At 37.1% G+C, this 18287-nt stretch overlaps 1 protein-coding gene across 1 annotated transcript; it reads left to right on the top strand.

Moving 5' to 3' along the window:
• Positions 1-2276: 2276 nt before the first annotated feature.
• On the top strand, positions 2277-10320 carry LOC131321652 (vacuole membrane protein KMS1-like). The gene is made up of 8 exons (XM_058352536.1): positions 2277-2624; positions 5676-5905; positions 6259-6337; positions 6748-7047; positions 8386-8543; positions 8843-8959; positions 9606-9785; positions 9882-10320. Exons 1-8 carry the CDS (start codon positions 2546-2548, stop codon positions 10038-10040), a joined length of 1302 nt encoding a protein of 433 aa, XP_058208519.1. The 5' UTR covers positions 2277-2545; the 3' UTR covers positions 10041-10320.
• The last annotated feature ends 7967 nt before the right edge of the window (positions 10321-18287 follow it).

The raw sequence follows: 18287 nt of genomic DNA, 5'->3' as shown, positions 1-18287 counted from the left end.
GCACACTGAGTATAAATCCGTTGGGAGCAAGTTTATATGTTCCGATTAGGTATCAATACATATTCGATGAACTTGATTTTTAGTGTGGTGGCTAGTATCAACGAGATTTACGTGATGAACGGTTCCGATTATCGAGGTGGGCCCACAATGGACCCACAAAACGCGAACTGGACAGTACACTGCAGGAAGGCTACTAGACGGGACACCTTAACCCGCATCGTGGTTGACAATTTCATACCAAAACACACATTCATTTGTATCTCCATTATCATTAAATTGTACCTTCTCTTACATTAATTAATTAGAGCCTCCGTTTAGCTATGTGAAAAGGAATCTTCCGTTAATAATTTCGAGTGTGATAGTCATTAGTGAAGTGCTTCTGGAAATCAATGAAGGAGAGGTTTACTTTTTGCAGAAGCAACATTTAGGCAAAATGTCAAGCAATGCTTCTGGTCAAAGTTGTTGAAATTCTTGCTCGAGCAACTATAGAGATTTGCTGGCTAGCTCAGTTGGCCAAAATTCTTGCATCTTATTAAAAAATTAGGAGTTTGAGTCTCCCCACCTACGTATGGATGTTCTTCTTTTAGAGAGTTTTTTCTTTTTTTGTTTTTCCTTTCTTTCTTTGTTTCTACCCTATAATGGGCTTATTTCTGGTATTGGTTGAGTTGTTGGGCTTGATTGTCTCGTGGGCTCTTATAATTGATGTAATGTTCCGAGTTTGTACTCTATACTTCTTATCTAATGTAAAAATGATTAAAAAAAAAAAACTTTAGCGATTTGCAGCAACCTATTTATATTGATGTGTCGGTGTTCTTAAAAATATTTGACTTAGAGAGAAAAAGCTACCCCAAAAGATCCGAACCTTTATGGTCGCCGTTTACCCATGCACAGCGGAGAATGAATTTTGGACCTCCATTCACATGGACTCTGACAATGCCCGAGTTCGTCTAACGGATGTACTTTATTAACCTAAAATTATTTTTTCATTATTATTTTGAAATAGGAGCAGAACGTGTCCGATCTGGCCACGGTGTGCTAATCATCCTGCGACCCTATCTATACGACTACTCACTCATTATTAAGCAAGGAACAAAAGAAACTCTAGTTTAAAACATGCTTTTAAAGGGTTCTTGGGTTTTGAATCTTGGAATATTATATACTTGATCCATTAATAATTCAGCGTTCAATACATCTCGGAGAGGTTTCTACAATAATTTATTCAACCTATTTGAGTTGGCTTTCAGTGGATTTTTGGAAGAATTCTGAAAGAATAACGGAAGGCTTGTGTGATTCAAGATAGCAATGGTTAAGGCCTCGTTTCAGAACATCTTTTTAAAAAATAAATACTTATTTCATATTTTAAAATTCAAAAATAATGTAAATGAAAAATAATTTTTGATTTTTTTTTCACCGTATAAAAGATCTCGATGAGATCTATCAAATTAAATTCATATTGGTAGAAAAATTATTTGCGTAAATATATTATTTTTAAGTTTGAAATTGCCTTCTTAAAAAATAAATACTTATATGGAGTACCGGAACGGAGCCTAAGTACCGGGTGTGAGCAATTGTAAAGTGATTTAGCTCGTAGAGTGATGATTGCTCGTAACTACACGTGTTAGTATCCCCAAATGGCAATTGACCCACCTCCTTGGCTTTTCCAGTCGCTCAACACTCTATTTACTTTCTTCTTAGTTTCTCCTCATATAACAAATCACTTTAATTTATTAAGTTCTCCGTATTACATCCAACCAAATCTTTTTTTGGCCAAATTCGACAAACTTAATAGCCACAACTTTAGTCTCAATTTAATTAATTCTCTAGCTATAGCCCTCTGCTCACTCATCTATAACAGCTCTTTTGAATTGTGAGAAAAAAGGTGGCGTAAAAAAAATGAAAAATTCAAATAAAAAAAATACTACTATTTTTGTTTTTTTTTCTCTGTATTTCTCACCAAACCGCAAAATCCAATCAATTAATTTGCAAACTCTAATTCAATTGTTTTTTTTTTTTTCCCAAATCCTTCCATCCGAAGGGGTTGTTAGACACCTAAATGGAGATCCCCAGAGGGTCTATATTACGACCCGACGAGAAGTCCATGGTTATACTCGACAAAATTGAAAACTCATTATCCAATTATTAATCGCATCGAACTCTAGGGTCTACATCGTATTTTTCCGTAACGAATATTTGTCCTGCAGGGGTACTTTGGTAAGTACGTAACCCGTGTCTTTGTCTCTCTAGCTCAAAATTGCAGCACATACATTACATATATACGAGGGAAAGTGAGAGAGAGAGAGAGAGAGAGAGAGAGAGAGGATCGGAGGAGAGAGAAGCATAAGCAGTGGGGGGTTTCTTTGAAATAGATCTGAAATTTCGACATCCCTACCTCTGTAAATCCCTTCAGATTTCCTCCTCCTTCACGCAATCAACCTTGTCGATCTAATTCCATCACATTTTTCTGTAAATATAACCGTATTTCTGACATTCCTACGTTTCTTCGAACCCATGTACGTGCTCTGCATAGTATGTGACGAATCCTCAAATGGGTTCCAAGAAAAAAGCAGGTTCCCTTAAATCTCCTTCTCGCTCTGCTTCTCAAGACATGGACGTGTCGATTCAAGGCAACTCTCTCTCTCTCTCTCTCTCTCTCTCTCTCTCTCTCTCTTTTGTTTTTTGTTTTTCTCCTGCCCTTGGTCCTTTTTATTTATTTTTGCTTTTTGGGTTTGTGATGTTTTTTGAATCCATGATTTAGGACTTGGGTTTCTATGTCGTGTTATGTTTTTATTTAGTGGTTGGTTTATTTAGTTAACAATTTATTTACACTAGGGTCTTGCTAACTGCCTAGATAATATGCATACGATGCCAAGTTAGATTTTTAATACATATGTCGCGGATATCGATGCACAGGCGCAGATATCAATACGATGGCGATACACTATTTTAAACAACTAGGCGGTGTTTAGCATTTTCGATTTATAAACTAGGGAATAAAGGAATGCCACACCATCTCCGCTCCTTACTCAGATTTTTACCTTTGGTATTGTGTGTTCCAATGAGTAAACTCAAACCCAAGCATAAATATGCACAAATTTGAGTAAAAACTTCATTAATGGCAATATTGTAAATTTAAAGGTGTGAAATTTGCCTTAAAAAAAAATTGATTAAGAGTTTGATTCTTAACCAAATTTGAGTCTAAATTTGAGTAAAACTCAAATTTGGTATCGGTTTGGGAAAGGAGTGGATGTGGGTTTTGGATGATTTTTAATTAAATTTGAGTTTGAGTCAAGATTTGAGAGTAAGGAGTGGAGATGCTCTATAAAAAAAGAAGCATGTGGGTAGTTTCGAATAATAGAATTGGTCCAAGGAATGATTCAGTCTCTCGAACGCCGACTGTGAAAACTGATATAAAGGGGGAGAAAAAATAGCTCTTTGCCCCTATTTTACATACTGTTGAATGGTGAAAAGGTTGGAATTATATGGAAATTTAGAAATTTAGTGTGAAAAGTTTGGGGCTTTTGTTTAGGTGGTAGCTGGTTGTTTGATTGGAGTGGAGGGTATCATTACGGTTCATGAGGGTCTTAATTAGTTACCATACAACAGTGTTGTAAGTGGATAATACACACATACGACCCTCCCAATTTGGTTCACCTCAGGTCTTAGTGGGCTCGTGTGGGTTTGATGGATGACGATATAGATAGAGTTTTTTGTAGTTAAGCATCCAGGTTCATATTTTGAAGTTGGACCTCCAGGAACTAGAGTGTGTCAAGTGCTTGCATTTCCAATGGCATATTAGAAGCTTCACATTCCTGATTTGTAGCCCTCTCCCTTTGCAACATGTTGAGTACAGAAAATATGGTCATACTACTGCAAGTCTGCCCCATCTTATTTCATTATATGTACGGTTGATTGCATCTCCACATGTATAATGCAAACGGGGACAATGAAAATGGAGAAATTTGAACACAAGGGCCAAGACCACAAGTAGTTACGTCACCAATTGTCCCCAAAGCTTAAGTTGTTGGGACATAGGCTCACAGCTATCCAATGATGTGTATCTTGTAGTAAGAACTCAGCAGTTATTGGAACGGGTACTAATCGCAAGGCGAGTACCTATGGCAGTGTTCATTAAGGGTTAGGAAAAACCTTCGGATTGAGTTTCATACAAACAGATAATCTTGCTCATATCTCGAATTTCCTCTTCAAGATGGCGAGAAGGAGGCTTTTGTGAAGTAAACACAGAATATTGAAGCAAAACAAAGTCTAAATTGGTTGGTTGGTGTAGTTGCTATTTCTGTCTGTTTCTTATTTCTTTCCATGTTGCCACACTTCAAGACTTGCTCTAAAAGCGAAGCAAGAACTTGCTTCCATTTTCTTGTTAGGATCAATGTAATATTGCAGAAGCTTTGTTGCCTTGTTCCAATTTTGAAGCAAAGTAGTAAACTATAAACCCTTATATTTTAGTGGTGCTGCTGGACAAATGAGTAAATTATTATCAACTAAGTGTGGGTGTGGTGAGTAAGATAAGTAGGAGAATGCATCTGATGGTAGTGTTGCTCTTTTCCTATTTATTTTACTTGAATTACCTAACCATTAAACTTAATGGGGCTGTGAAAGAGTTCATACTTTGGATGGCTGTTCAATATCGCGATATGGTTGAAGACCATGCTTGATGATTTTGGTATAGTGGAAGACACGATATTGGTGGCATCCAAATGGAAAATCCCCTATCAACTTGTTTTGGAATCATGCTGGCTCTCATAAGTGATACGAGGATACCAGTAGCCGCACTTTAACACTTACTCCACAAGAAAAGCAAGAAATTACCTCCATGTTCTTATAAGCTGTAATGTAAAATTCTAGAAGCTTGTTTCACGTGAGAAGTAACCTCAAAATCCTTTCTATTTAAACGCTGCTGCTGGAAGAGTCACTAAACAATTGTCAACTAAATGAGGGCGAGGTGAGCAAGCTAAGTAGGAGAATGCAGCTGATGTTAGTTTCCATGCATTCCTATTTCTTTACTTCTTTTAGTATCTGCCTCATAAATTTCAATTGAGAGAGACATTGTTTGGGTGGCTTTTGGTAGTTGGATACGATTGAAGACTGGTTGATGATGTGAATAGTATCTTGGAAACAATGTCGGTGGCAAGCAAATGTCAAATTCCTTCTTAATCGACATGATTTAGAGTTGTGTCTGTTAACATAATAGATGATTATCGAATAGGCCACTAACAGTAGTGCCACATGGCCCGTGACTTCTGCTGAATATAGATGAGCTTTCTCATGTGTAGCCGAAGACATTTTATAGCAGCTTATTCATAGTATATTGACCAGTGGCTTGTCAATCTTGATAGGGACAAACAATCAGCGTGCTATTATTGACCTGGTTGACCTTCACTAGCTGTTTTGTTTTGGCATTTCAAGTGCTACAGACTGGCTGTCAAGAGATAATCGCCTTTTTTTCTAGTTTCTTGTGCAATCATCATATAGTTCAGTTCTATATGTATTCTGTGATGACAAATCTGCTTCATGGATTTTCTCTACTGGTACACTCGTAATGCTCTCTTTCTTCACTTACAAAAGGGAGAAGTAAAGTCTACACAGCCATTTTTATGCATAAAAAAGAATTAATTTTTTTTGTGATCTAAGTGTGAAGCAATACTATCTCCTCATAGAGTTTCTACCTCTTGCAGGACTCCGGGAGAAGCATCAACTGGAACTTGAGAATTTGACACTAACCACAGAACCTGTCAAAACGGTGAAGTTTTTTGTTTTGGCTGTTCTTCAGTATCTTAAGAGAACAGTATTGTATCTTTTGGCACATGGCGGTTGGCTCATGGTTCTGTGCACTATTGGGGTTCTTGTTGGAATACTGCTATTGACCATTGATGGCCCCCATGAAAAGGTACTTTGTTCGTTCTCTCTATCGTGTGTTTCTGTGCAGAAACAGGGAATATCTCTTTTACTTTATATGCAATAGTGTTACTAAACTTACGATTTACTTTGAATGGAAGATCCTCGTAGATGATCTATTCAATTATTATTAAGATTTAAAAGAGAGAATTTATGACAACAAGGGCATGGCGGGTCCAATTGTCTAATGAGCAGTTGATTTTGAGTTGAGAGACATTTGCCACAGCCACATGTGATGAGGATCCCTTGAAATGTTGTTTTACAATTAACTTTAGATATGCATCTTATAAAGGTCATTTGGGAAGTTATATTGAATGGAAATGAATAATTGACATGTTTTTGCAGCATGTTGAGGAGCTACGTCAATATTTTCAGTTTGGATTGTGGTGGGTTGCTCTTGGCGTTGCATCTTCTATTGGTCTTGGTGAGCAACTTAATCCCACCCAACATTAAGGGCTCCATTAAATGAACGAATATTTCTCATCACTGTTGTATGTAATCTTTTGGTGGGCTAAATCTTTTGTGGGCTGAGGTTGCTTGTTTTCCATCAAGGTTGTAAGTGGCTAAATAGTACATGTAAGTTTAGCTACGCTAAGTATTCCTTTAAATGACTTGAATGCTATCGGTTGGAGTCATGGAGATAGGAGAGACGGAGGATGCGGGAGAGTGTAATTTCTCTTGCACTAGAAACTGGCATCCACTGGGGAGCGGATGGATGGATGAATGAATGGAGTATCTGTCTCTTCTTCGTAGAAATATTCGTTAATATGCATTGACCATTCTTGCTAAACTTGTAGATGATGAATCTATTATCTTGTTCTGTTGTTTTTATAGGATCTGGTTTGCACACTTTTGTTCTTTATCTGGGTCCTCATATTGCCTTGTTCACCCTAAAAGCTATGCAATGTGGCCGAGTTGATATCAAAAGTGCTCCATATGATACAATACAATTGAAGAGAGGCCCTTCTTGGCTTGACAAGGATTGCATAGAATTTGGGCCCCCAGTGTTTTCGTCTTTAGAAAGTATGCGGGTGCCATTGAGCAGCATATTACCTCAGATCCAGATGGAGGCTATTTTATGGGGCTTTGGGACTGCTCTTGGGGAACTTCCTCCATATTTTATCTCCAAAGCAGGTATGTATATGAACTTATTTACGGTCCCCAGATGGAGACTTGTTTTGCAGAACTGTTTTCAGAAAATAGATGTTAGAAGCAATTTTCATGAAAGCTGAAAAGTTTGAGAATGTTGTGTTTTTGTAATTGTAGAGTATCTATAAATAGGAAAACAGAAGAAACGAAATCGGAAAACAGGATTCTGGTTTTTCTGCTATTTAAATGAACCTTTTGGAAATAATTTCCGAGAACAACCATCAATTTTAGTTGTATATTAGTGTTGTGTACTCCCAAGTTTGTTGAAACTCTGCCAAACAGAACCAACCAGCTGATCCAAGGCGTTGTGAGGGGCATGTGTCCCTCGATTATTTGTAGTTACATTGGCTCCTGCATGTATGCGAATTGTTTCTGGTTCCCTGTGAATTGCAACGTTGACATCCTAAATTATTTAAACCCCCCAGGATTTACAGTCAATAGAGGTCATGTTTTTTTCCCCTTAAAGTATCAATTTTTCATGAAGGGCTCTGTTTATATTGTGTATCATTGGCCATTTTGGGTGTGAAGAGAAAATATTTTCTTGCCACTCATTTTTTCTCTTTGGTCTTATCACCTATTGAACAGTTGGCAATTGATGGCAAACCACCACCACGATGGTCGGGGTCAATTATAAAAGTGTACATTAGAATGTTGAAATGTAGTAATCTCTCATTGTTGTTGATTATGGGAAAGCTTAGTATTGAATGTTGAAGTGTAGTAATCTCTCATTGTTGTTGATTATGGGAAAATATTTCGAAGATGTGATAAAAAGGTGCCCTCACTCTAGGTTAAATTTCTGCCTCCGCCACTAAACCCAACCAAAGATTTTCTATACAAGTTTCTGCAAACTTCTTGGTGGGGAAGTTTAATAGGAAATGGGCGTATCATTTATTTCGCCTTATTCTCTTCTCTTCATTCAGTGATATTCATCATTCGTTTTGTTTGGGTATGCATTTGGCATCATCTAAGATTCTCTAAAGCCATAGGTAAGCGTTAGAGCCTGCCTATGCTTGATCAAGTGGTCAATGGAGCTTTTAGTGCGTGCATCACTAGCCTATGAGATTGAGGCGTGCCTGGGTTTGTGTACTTTTTATATTAGATAACGTGATTATTTCTTTATTTGCAAGGGTTTGATGTTTCAAGTTTTCCTCTTTCAAGCCAGCTTCTTTATGTTGCTGGCCTTTCTGAAGATGATTTTGGCACGAGTAGTGTCAGTGTCACTACAAGTCTCAGTTACTGATGGAGCTTTTACTTGTCAAAGAAAAGGGTAAAATGGCCTTGTATAATCTGTTTGTCTCATATCATCAATACTTTTTCATGCAGCAAGTATGCCCGATGGCCAACTGGAAGCCCTTGAAGGATTGAATGCGTCCTCGTCTGAAAATAGTGGGGTCATAGCTACTCGTCTAAATCAGATCAAGCGTTGGTTCCTGTCACACTCGCAATATTTAAACTTCTTTACTATTTTAGTGCTTGCTTCGGTTAGTTTTGATTCCCTTTTCCACTTCAAAGCATTACTTCGCCATTGAACATTCTGTCAAATTTCTGCATTCTAGTACAAGTACCCTATAACACCATGGTCGACATCTTAAACACCACCACGGTTGAAATAATGCTAATGTCTGCTTTGTACATGTATGATTTCTCTTTGATGATTCCTTCCAACACCCCTTTCTTCTTGTGAGATGTTTGGAGTTGATATATTGTAGAGTCCCCGAGCCATTTTCATGATTGTTAATATGTAGTATGTACTCTGTTGGCTAAATGGAATATCTTTCAGGTTCCAAATCCTTTGTTTGACCTCGCTGGCATTATGTGTGGACAATTTGGGATTCCTTTCTGGAAGTTTTTTGTTGCAACATTAATTGGAAAGGCGATTGTTAAAACTCACATACAGGTTTGTCAAAATCTGTTATAACCTTCACTATGTCTCGAGTTTTTCCAATCATTATCAACTATGTTTCGCTGTGGTGCTTTTCCTAATTTTGGCATTTGAATTGGTGCTAATGAATGCAACAGAATTGACACTAAATATGTTTAAGGAAATAGAGATGTTACAAATAGTCCCCTAAGCTTAAGCTATAGGAAATGGGTCCAACAAAGTATGTCAAGCTATCTAACACCCTCCCATACTTGCACAATCCGTCTTGAACATGGAGATGCAAATATTGGTATGTATTGTGAAAGAATGGAAAGGAGAAACATAATTCATGCGGGGAACAAATGCAAATAGAAGGACTTCAACGAAGACTCTTCAGAAATCAGAACTTTGATACCATGATAAGCTACCATTAGTCCGAAAAGCTTTATCTGTTAGAAAATGAGGCCCCCAATGTGTGTCATTCTATCCAACACTACCAGCTTACCATAGTTGGTTCTTTCAGTTCTGTTTCCATTTCGTTTACCCTCATCATTATCCAACTAAAAGCCCAGGTGAATTCAAATCTGTGTTTGTTTGCGCGCTCGCACCCGCCTCTTGTTTATAACCTGTAAAGCTTGTTTGAATCTTAGAAAACTCTCATAGGTTGGCTACCTTTTTGCAGACAGTGTTCATTATCTCAGTTTGCAATAATCAACTTCTTGACTGGATAGAAAACGAGATGATTTGGGTGCTTGGCTTTATTCCTGGTTTGGCTTCTGCGTTGCCTAACCTTGTTTTTAAATTGAAAGCAATGCGAGCCAAGTATATGGCAACCCCACCTCCCACGTCCTCAAAAATCAAGGTGCTCGCTCCATCTTCATTCCTGATAGAGGTATTCGAGTTTAGGAAATCAAATCCTTATTTGTTTGCTCACACTTGTTCTCACATCCTTTCTCAGGTGAAGAAGTGGGATCTTTCATTCACTTTGATTTGGAACACTATCGTGTGGCTCATGATTATGAACTTCTTCGTTCAGATTGTAACCTCTACTGCACAGAGGTATCTTAAGAAACAGCAGGAAAAGGAGTTGGCGTCGATGCAGTCAAATGAGTCCTGATTTGCGCACCCCGAAAAACTCTCTTCTTCGAAAGTCCTTTTTAGAGACTTGTATAGGAAGATCAGAGGTTACTGGTTTATTTATCCTGTCATTGGGGAACCATTGTTTTGGGAACCATTGTTTTGGGGGAAGAAAGTTAAGTACTAGTGATAGCTATTGTTGGAATTGGGGAGATTAGATACTTGATTTTTTTTGGCAATGCAAGACAAGAACTCATTTGCTTGCCATGCTCCTTGTGTTTTGGAACTGTTAAGAGATGATTATGAAAAATAGAAGAGCTCTCTCTCTCTCTCTCTCTCTCTCTCTCTCTCTCTCTGACCTGAATGTATAATAAAAAATTGTCAAAAGGAAGTAGAAACTTGAAGGGTCTTGACAACAAAAATCTCTCTGAGAGAGGAAGCAAATGTATTAAACTATTATTGTTTCGTTTACGTTTCTCTCGCTTCAAGTTTAAAGAATGAGAAATAAGTCTCCAAAATTATTATGGCTACATATATTTTGAAGAGATTGGTGTAACGATAAATGTTTTGACGAAGCAGGTCCTTAATAATTTTAAAAAAAAAGAAAGAATAAAACCATCAAATTCTGTAGAGCATCTAGAGAACAACGATGGACATAATTTTCAGCATGCTTGATTTTCTGAGTGATTTTTTACCAAGTGATGTGTAGCCACAAGATCATAAAATAAGTTTTTACCAAGGATTTTAAGCACTAATGTTCATTAGTTTTTAAGTTTTTCACATCAATTTACAGATCTCATTTAGTAATTTAAAAAAATTGGTGCAAAATTTGAACTATAATGGGCCTTCTAAAACCTTGAGTTGTGTAGAGGAGTATACGGTTGTCGGTTCTGTATGGTTTGTTGCCCAACAAGAGCAGGAGCACCCTTGGGCCTAAAACATGGGCCTCTATGGCCTAATATTCGATAGCAACAAAAACTTTTCCGAATTCAAAAGGGTATTGGGGTTTCATCTTCATGTTAATTGTTTGAATTGAATCTTTTTTTCCATAACGGGTGTCTGGGTCAGGTTGTGCACACCTCGACTAACTTTGGGACCATGAAGTTAACGACCGGACAAACCCTCCAGCGGCTCCAACTTTTAGAATGTTTGGCCTCTGTGAAATTCGAATATGTGACCTTATGCAAAGTAAATACTTATTGCTATCTGCCCACTTAACCAAACCTCTCGGAGTTTGTTTGAATTTGAATATTAATTAGTCAAGAATCCCTATGATTATGTGGATGGTGCCTTTATAACCACGGGAAGATATTCAATGGAATTCCTGAGATATCATTTCAGTTGCTCTCCAGCCAAATGGAACAGAAAAAAGTAAGGATAGATAAATAAATTTACTTACAGCTACGCTTGATAAACGATCCAAACGAGCCGACCACTGAATTGTTCAAGTTCGATATAAAACTTAGCGAGTTTTAAGGCTTGGCTTGTTTATTACACGAGCTATATATCTATATATCTCAAGTGAGCTTTAATCGAGCCAATCACGAGCAGATTTTAATTTTTTTGAAACATTATAAGCTGAAAGAGCCGAGTATTACTTTATCTACCCTTGATTTGGAAGTTTAATGAACAGCAAAAAGTAAAAGCATGGTTTATTTTACTCAACTAATCGTTGTCCAACAAGCTTTTAATCAGTGAACACGAGCTCGAACTCGTGTAATCTGATTCGTTTGTCAGCCATGATTACATCATTTAATTATCTGGAGTGGTTCTACTTTTCTGCATCATCAATTCGCACTATCTATTAGGATAAGCTGAATGATTATGTTAAAAGTTTGCATGATTTGAAACTCAGAAAAAACAACTTGCAATTGCAACGCCGCAATGAGAGACAAAAAGCCTATCCAAATATTTTGAGGATTTTGCAATTAGCCAATCCATGTTTAGCCTTTATAGTTGAGTGGAGGCCCAAAGTTTTTCTATTTCTTTGTTATTGCCAACATCATTGCCACGGCCGCTTCGGCCTGTTCCGAATCTGGACTTTTTGCTCTTGGGTCCGATGAGCCTTGGCGACAGATTCCCGGGCTCTTCAACAGCAACGATGAAGCGGTTATAGTGGCGGCGCCGCAATGACTGCGGTGGGAACAGGCTCGTAATGCAGATCATGGATTTTCTACCCACCGAGATGAGTAGATTTGTGGTTTCCGATACCGGAGTTAATTTTTTCCTGCTTTTTTTTCTTTTGTATGTTGATTTTGTTTTCTTATATTTACTGGACGTTTATGTCCTTTGTATTTGTTGTGTTATTAATAGTAGGAGTAATACTCTCCAAATTGGCTTTTTGCAGGTTGTTCAAGATTGATCGCAAGGACACGTAACCCGCCCATTGCTTAGCCAAACATGCATTGCTATCCCCTTGCATCTACAGATGCATGGGGAACACCTTTTTGGACAGGAGCTACTGCCCACCTCCAGCTTTTGTTTATGTAGTTTATGTGTTGTATATATTGCTATTGTTTCCGTTTAGGCCCCGTTTCGCAACGTGAAATAAGAACTTATTTTTTAAGAAAGCAATTTCAAGCTCAAAAATAATAAGTTTATTAAAATCTAAAAATATGCATTATGGATCTTATTTGAAAGATCTCATTGAGATCTTTAATACGGTGCAAAAAAAATTAAAAAATTATTTTTCATTTGCATTATTTTTTAGTTTGAAAATGTGAAATAAGTACTTATTTTTTAAGAAGGTGTTCTGGAACGGGCTCTAATTCCCCTTGTAATTTGTAACTGTTACTCCTTGTCAATGCATTTTTATCGTGTTTCAAAAAAACAAAAAACAAAAAAATAGAGGCCACCTAGCACCTCAAAAGGATACTTTAATTTAACATTCTAGTCCCATAACTCAAGGATTTTATTGATAAGGTCTAATAAGTAAGAGTGCCGGCCGCAAAAAAGTAAGAGTATCGACCGAGTGGCTCTGTTCGTTTGCAGCCTTATATAATAATTTCTTGTGTCATTTATGACAGTTTTTCCTGGAATGAATGAAGTACATAGAGTTGGACCAGAATAGCCAAAGAACTAAGATAAAAATCACAAAACCAGAGCCCAGCCGAGCTTGTGCTGGTTGGAAGTAAGAAAAGGGATTCCAGGGCAGAAAGCAAAGTGAAAGGAATGGCGGAACTACCTAGCATAGGCAAAAATACGATAATTGCCAAGTGAGGCAGCATCGATAAAGTACAAGGTCGAAAAGAATTTTTGTAATTATCTTGACGTGAATGGACTATCTTTGATCAGACTGGAAGGAAAAATAATCAAGGTGTGCGTAAGCTGATTCGAACATTACTGACCGTAAAACAAAAACAGAAAAAAAAAAAAAGATGTACCGACTTAATGGACCCCGTGGTTACCTTCTCTGTGATGTTTCCCCAGGACTTGCCTTTTCACGTGGGAAATGAAAATGTCCCCCAAAAGCGTCGGTCCAATTCCTTTTTTACATGTTCGATCTTATCCCCTCATCTTTAATTTGTACTATCAAAAAGGCCACTTTGAATTCTAATTCTACGCCCCAAAATCCTTCCATGGATTTGGAATCCAACAACACATTAGATTCTTGATTTTCTACTGTAACAATTAAGGATCCCATTTTGCATCACATAAGAGATCAGCAAATGAGAGGACCAATATTTTTAATTCCACGCTCAAATAAGATGCATAGAATAACAGAAGCACATTTAGGTGGAGGAGGCGTGCAATTCTCTTCATTTTAGAATTTTTTGAACTCGGATGAGATTACTACGGATCCCAATTTGCATCACATGAGAAACCATTACACAAGACGGCCTTTTCTCAATCCAAGAGTTAACTTACATGCATACAGAACATCGATATATCCATATATATGCGGGTTCGGTTCCCCTCACACAAGAATTGACATAAGTTTTTTGTGGGACCCATTTTGAAGTCCCGCGTAAATGATCGAAACCGTTCATCGATGAAAAGAGTTCATTTCCAAACCCAATCACATGGCGAGGATTACATTAATTATTGATGTAACATTTTTGTATAGGCAAAAAGTTGAAACTTGACTTATCAACAATGCACAGTTTGGTACTCTTAGCTGCCATTTTATGTTTGTTTTACTTTTCCTAAAGCTGTTATTTGATGTGTGCTTAATTAACAAATTGTACCTGATCGCAATTCCGTCTGATGATTTGCATCTGAAGATTTTGACTACAACATTTTTCATATGGATGTTTTATTTGATCCCGGCCATCATCAAAAGATATTTGATAGCTATTTGATATGCTGTGCAAGAACTTCGTGATTTTGAAAATTCGATGTTTTGCTTCTCTCTTTTGAATCTTTGAAACGTTTATGTGAATGGGTGAAATGCAAGTTGACTTTTGACGCCAGTATTATCCTTCATAATTGCACGGAGAAGTTTTTGGGTGCCAGGTGGGTACCCCACACATGGTACCCCGTTGGCAATAGAGTCGTCCAAGCGTGTTTTGGACGGTCCGTATTTTAAAGATAGAAAAAGAGGAGAGAGAGTGGTCAAGTGAGGGAATAAATATGGGTCATTCAAAACATATTTAGACGACTAGAATCACCTATAGGTACCGCCACGGGATACCCACTCGACACCCCACTCCTGCATTTGTTCTACACGTGTGAAAGTATCTTTTCTCCGATTTAAAATATTAGTCCTTGACTAAGGGCAGAGTGCCAAGTGGACGCTTCAGCGTACGTGGTGTCTTTGAGCATATCCTTGCTCACTTAATTTAGAGCAAAGGTAACGTTTTGAAGCCACGGAGGGTGTGGTGTGTCCTTAATTAATTAAGCATCTAATAATTGTCTAATTAATTCAGAGAGAATGTAATGTATAAAGTCAAGGAGTGTGGGGTGTCAACCTTTGTGATCGGCCGAGTAGGAGCACGACAGCGCGCAAGTAATGAGTTTACTATTCTGAGCTCGCAGAACAACTCTATCACCAATTACAAAAAACCTTGAAGGCCACTGGAGGTCTTGTCTGACAACTTCAGCGACTCGAGATTAGTATTAGAGGTGTGCGTAAATTGACCTAGATATTTTCTATTATAAATGGTGTCCTTAATTAACAATCTTATCGTTTGTCTTTACTGTATTAGATGCGACTAACACAACACTTTTCATAATAATATGCACAATACACTTAGGTGGCATTGTACCATTGAGCAATGGCATCTCATGAACTTGACAGATGCATGTATCTTCCTTTCGCAGACAAAAGCCCAAAACAGTAATATGATCAAGAACAATGGGACAACTTCGGTTATTTAATAGTGACGGGGATTGGACCAAAGCGAGAAAGGTGTGAAACCCATTTCCCGTTTCGAAGGAAAATGGTTATTTTGAAATCAAAGTCAGATAAGAGCTAGCCAAACTTTTGATTGCAATTTGGTAATGGTCGCCCAAATCTGGAAAATTAACCGTCACCCACATGACGTTAGGGTTCTACCTTGTTCCATGGACCCAAGAGGTAGAGAAACATTGGCAACTTCAACGGGTTAGTTAGTTGAGAGAGAGCATGATAGCAAGTAAGAGCTTGATTGCAAACAAAAAAAAAGTAAGAGCTAGAACGTTTTACACTCTCGAATTCGCAGGTTTGACTCTTATTGCCAACAAAACACTAGTGGAGCCATCAGAGGTCTTTTTGGTCATTATCTTCATTGTTCTGAAATTAGTCAAAGCACAAAAACTAACTAGGGCACCGGGGTGTCAGAGAGTCAGGGAGAGAGAGAGAGAGAGAGCACCTTATTTGGTTCCCATCTCATCTCATCTCATCTTTTTCCTCTCATTACTCACTTTCAAAAAATGAGCACCTTGTTTGGTAATGCCGTATTACAAATGATATGGATCGACCATATTATCCACTTGTCACATGGTGTAATTGTCATTTTATTAAACGACTTCGAGTACTCCGTGACATGAGTAGTACTTTGGAAAAGTTGCGTGTGGATATATCCATATGCAATCCGAGGTAGACGAACGAAAACCAATGAATCTGATCAGTCGTCACACGTACGTTGATTTTTGATAGCTAGGCACATTGGAAGAAGGCCATTGACATCGATCAATCCTTGAGTTTTAATGAAACGTATACGTACGTAATAAGGGGTGCTTTATTGATTATATAGTCGTGAAAACTATTCAATTCATAATCGCCACATAAGTTTCTTTTGTAGCAATGTCCCAAACATAACTACAAAAACATGAATTATTTATGACTGAACTTTTTTTGGAGTATATTTTTAAATTTGATTTTGGAAGATTTTTCAGAATCGGATGATTCTATATGTTTTTTTTTCAACAAATTCTGCCATTAAAGACAAAAAGAAGAAGAAGAAGTAAATGACCCAATCTAGACTAAGCGGGCGCCTATGAGCACATCTTTCATTGTATTTTGAATTTCAGATTGTCAATGTTGATTTTTGGATTATTTTCAAAAATATTGCGTACGAACCTATAGATCGTTCGGATGATATGTACATAACAGATTTTAGAACAAAATAGGTTTGAAAGTATAATGATATAATCATCAAAATAGAACATGATTTGATATTTTACCATGTTGCGCGCCCTTGATTACTCAAAGGTATAGTATTATAATGTGCAATTCTTGAAAAGTTAGGGGTAATTCCGTACACGGTTAATCATTATTTTAACTTTGGAGAGGGCCTTTTGTTAAACAACAAGATTTGAATCTAAGACTTAAAAATAAATATATACTACGTACTTACCAAAAAGAAAGGGTGTGCTCAATTATGGAAGAATCTTGCTTTACTTTGACTATGAGAGAGTTGTTGTAAGAGCATAAAAATCTTGGGGCCCTAAATCTTGTCCATATATGTGAAAGTTACAATTGAATTGTAATATTATGTGGTAATGAACAATAATGCCCAACCTCACACTCAAGAGTGAACGAGATGTCAAACCACACGGTCATAGACTTGAACACGCAATCAGACATCATCGATCAGTTCAGCGATCGAACCAAATTATCTACTGTGTATCTTTGAAGTCGCATTTGGCATTCATTTATTTGAGATAAATATGATTCGTTTACTAGGCTATAGATGTTCGATGAATTTGATTTGTGCAAAGATTGCTCTAATACTCGTCCAGATCTACCAAGCAAAAGGTTTGGATCACATTTTTGAATTAATTTGGAGCATGGCACATATATGGAGAGCAATAGTTTGTTAACATTTGCTGAAACCCGTGCAAACACTAGATTTGAAGGTTACTAAAATTCAAAGTGTTTGTAAAATAGGACGGTATCTGGCTACATAGTAAAATATGTAGATGTCCAAATTTAACAATTTAGAATATGACTTCTACGGGTTGAAATAACAAGCACAGTGATAATTTGTCAATGGTTGAGATTAAAAAAAAGAAGCAGCAAAAGTAAATGATAAATTAGCATAACTCGTATATATGGCCTCAATAATTGTCGCTTCCGGCCACTCCGACCATGACCAATATAGTACTCCCGTCTCTTTCACTGAGTACAATGTCTGTGTCGTGTCATTCTGCGGGCAAAATAAGACAAAAAGAGACAAAGGTATAATCGTTTTAACCTTTCAATTTGATAAGATTAAATAACATGCCTTCAAACACGGTCATTTACTAGTCCTAGTTAAACTATACTATAGAATATCTTTCCAATGGAGGCTGTTAGGTTTTCAAAAATATCTAGTGGCGTCGCTTGCAAAACATTTGACATTACCATGTTGGGCCAATTGCAGAAAGATGAAACTTTTCTTCTTTTTCATTGTTTTTTTTTCAAAGGAAAAGATCTACTTGATAATTAGTGTATTAAAAGTACTCCACGTTGTTTTGACAGGAAAATCTGTAACTACGCACTCAAGTTTCTATTGGGGAAGTATTTGACAAAATCTCGAAAAATATGTTACAATATTAACTTAAGTAATTATGAAATTTAACTGATGTTTGACCAAATTTTAGATCGGTATCAATCATACATGCACCAAAATTAATAATATTATCCAAAGAATAGTTTAAATTTGGGCATTTATTGGGATGTGCAATATTGTTTATTGTTTTGATTGATCATTTGTAAAGATTCTCCAAATGTCCCCTTTTAAGTTACATACTTAGGCCATCCACAGTGATATAATCAAAAGTCAATTATTGTTAAAGTTAACAATGTTAGTATAAAAGAGTGCTCACAATGGTATAATCAAATTTAACATCCTTAGAAATTATCAAATTTTGAGTTTTGAAT

Source organism: Rhododendron vialii, chromosome 4a, assembly GCF_030253575.1.
Source record: "Rhododendron vialii isolate Sample 1 chromosome 4a, ASM3025357v1".
Classification (NCBI taxonomy): Eukaryota; Viridiplantae; Streptophyta; class Magnoliopsida; order Ericales; family Ericaceae; genus Rhododendron; species Rhododendron vialii.
Note: the sequence above shows the minus strand (reverse complement) of the source record. Positions and strands in the feature narration are given on the sequence as shown.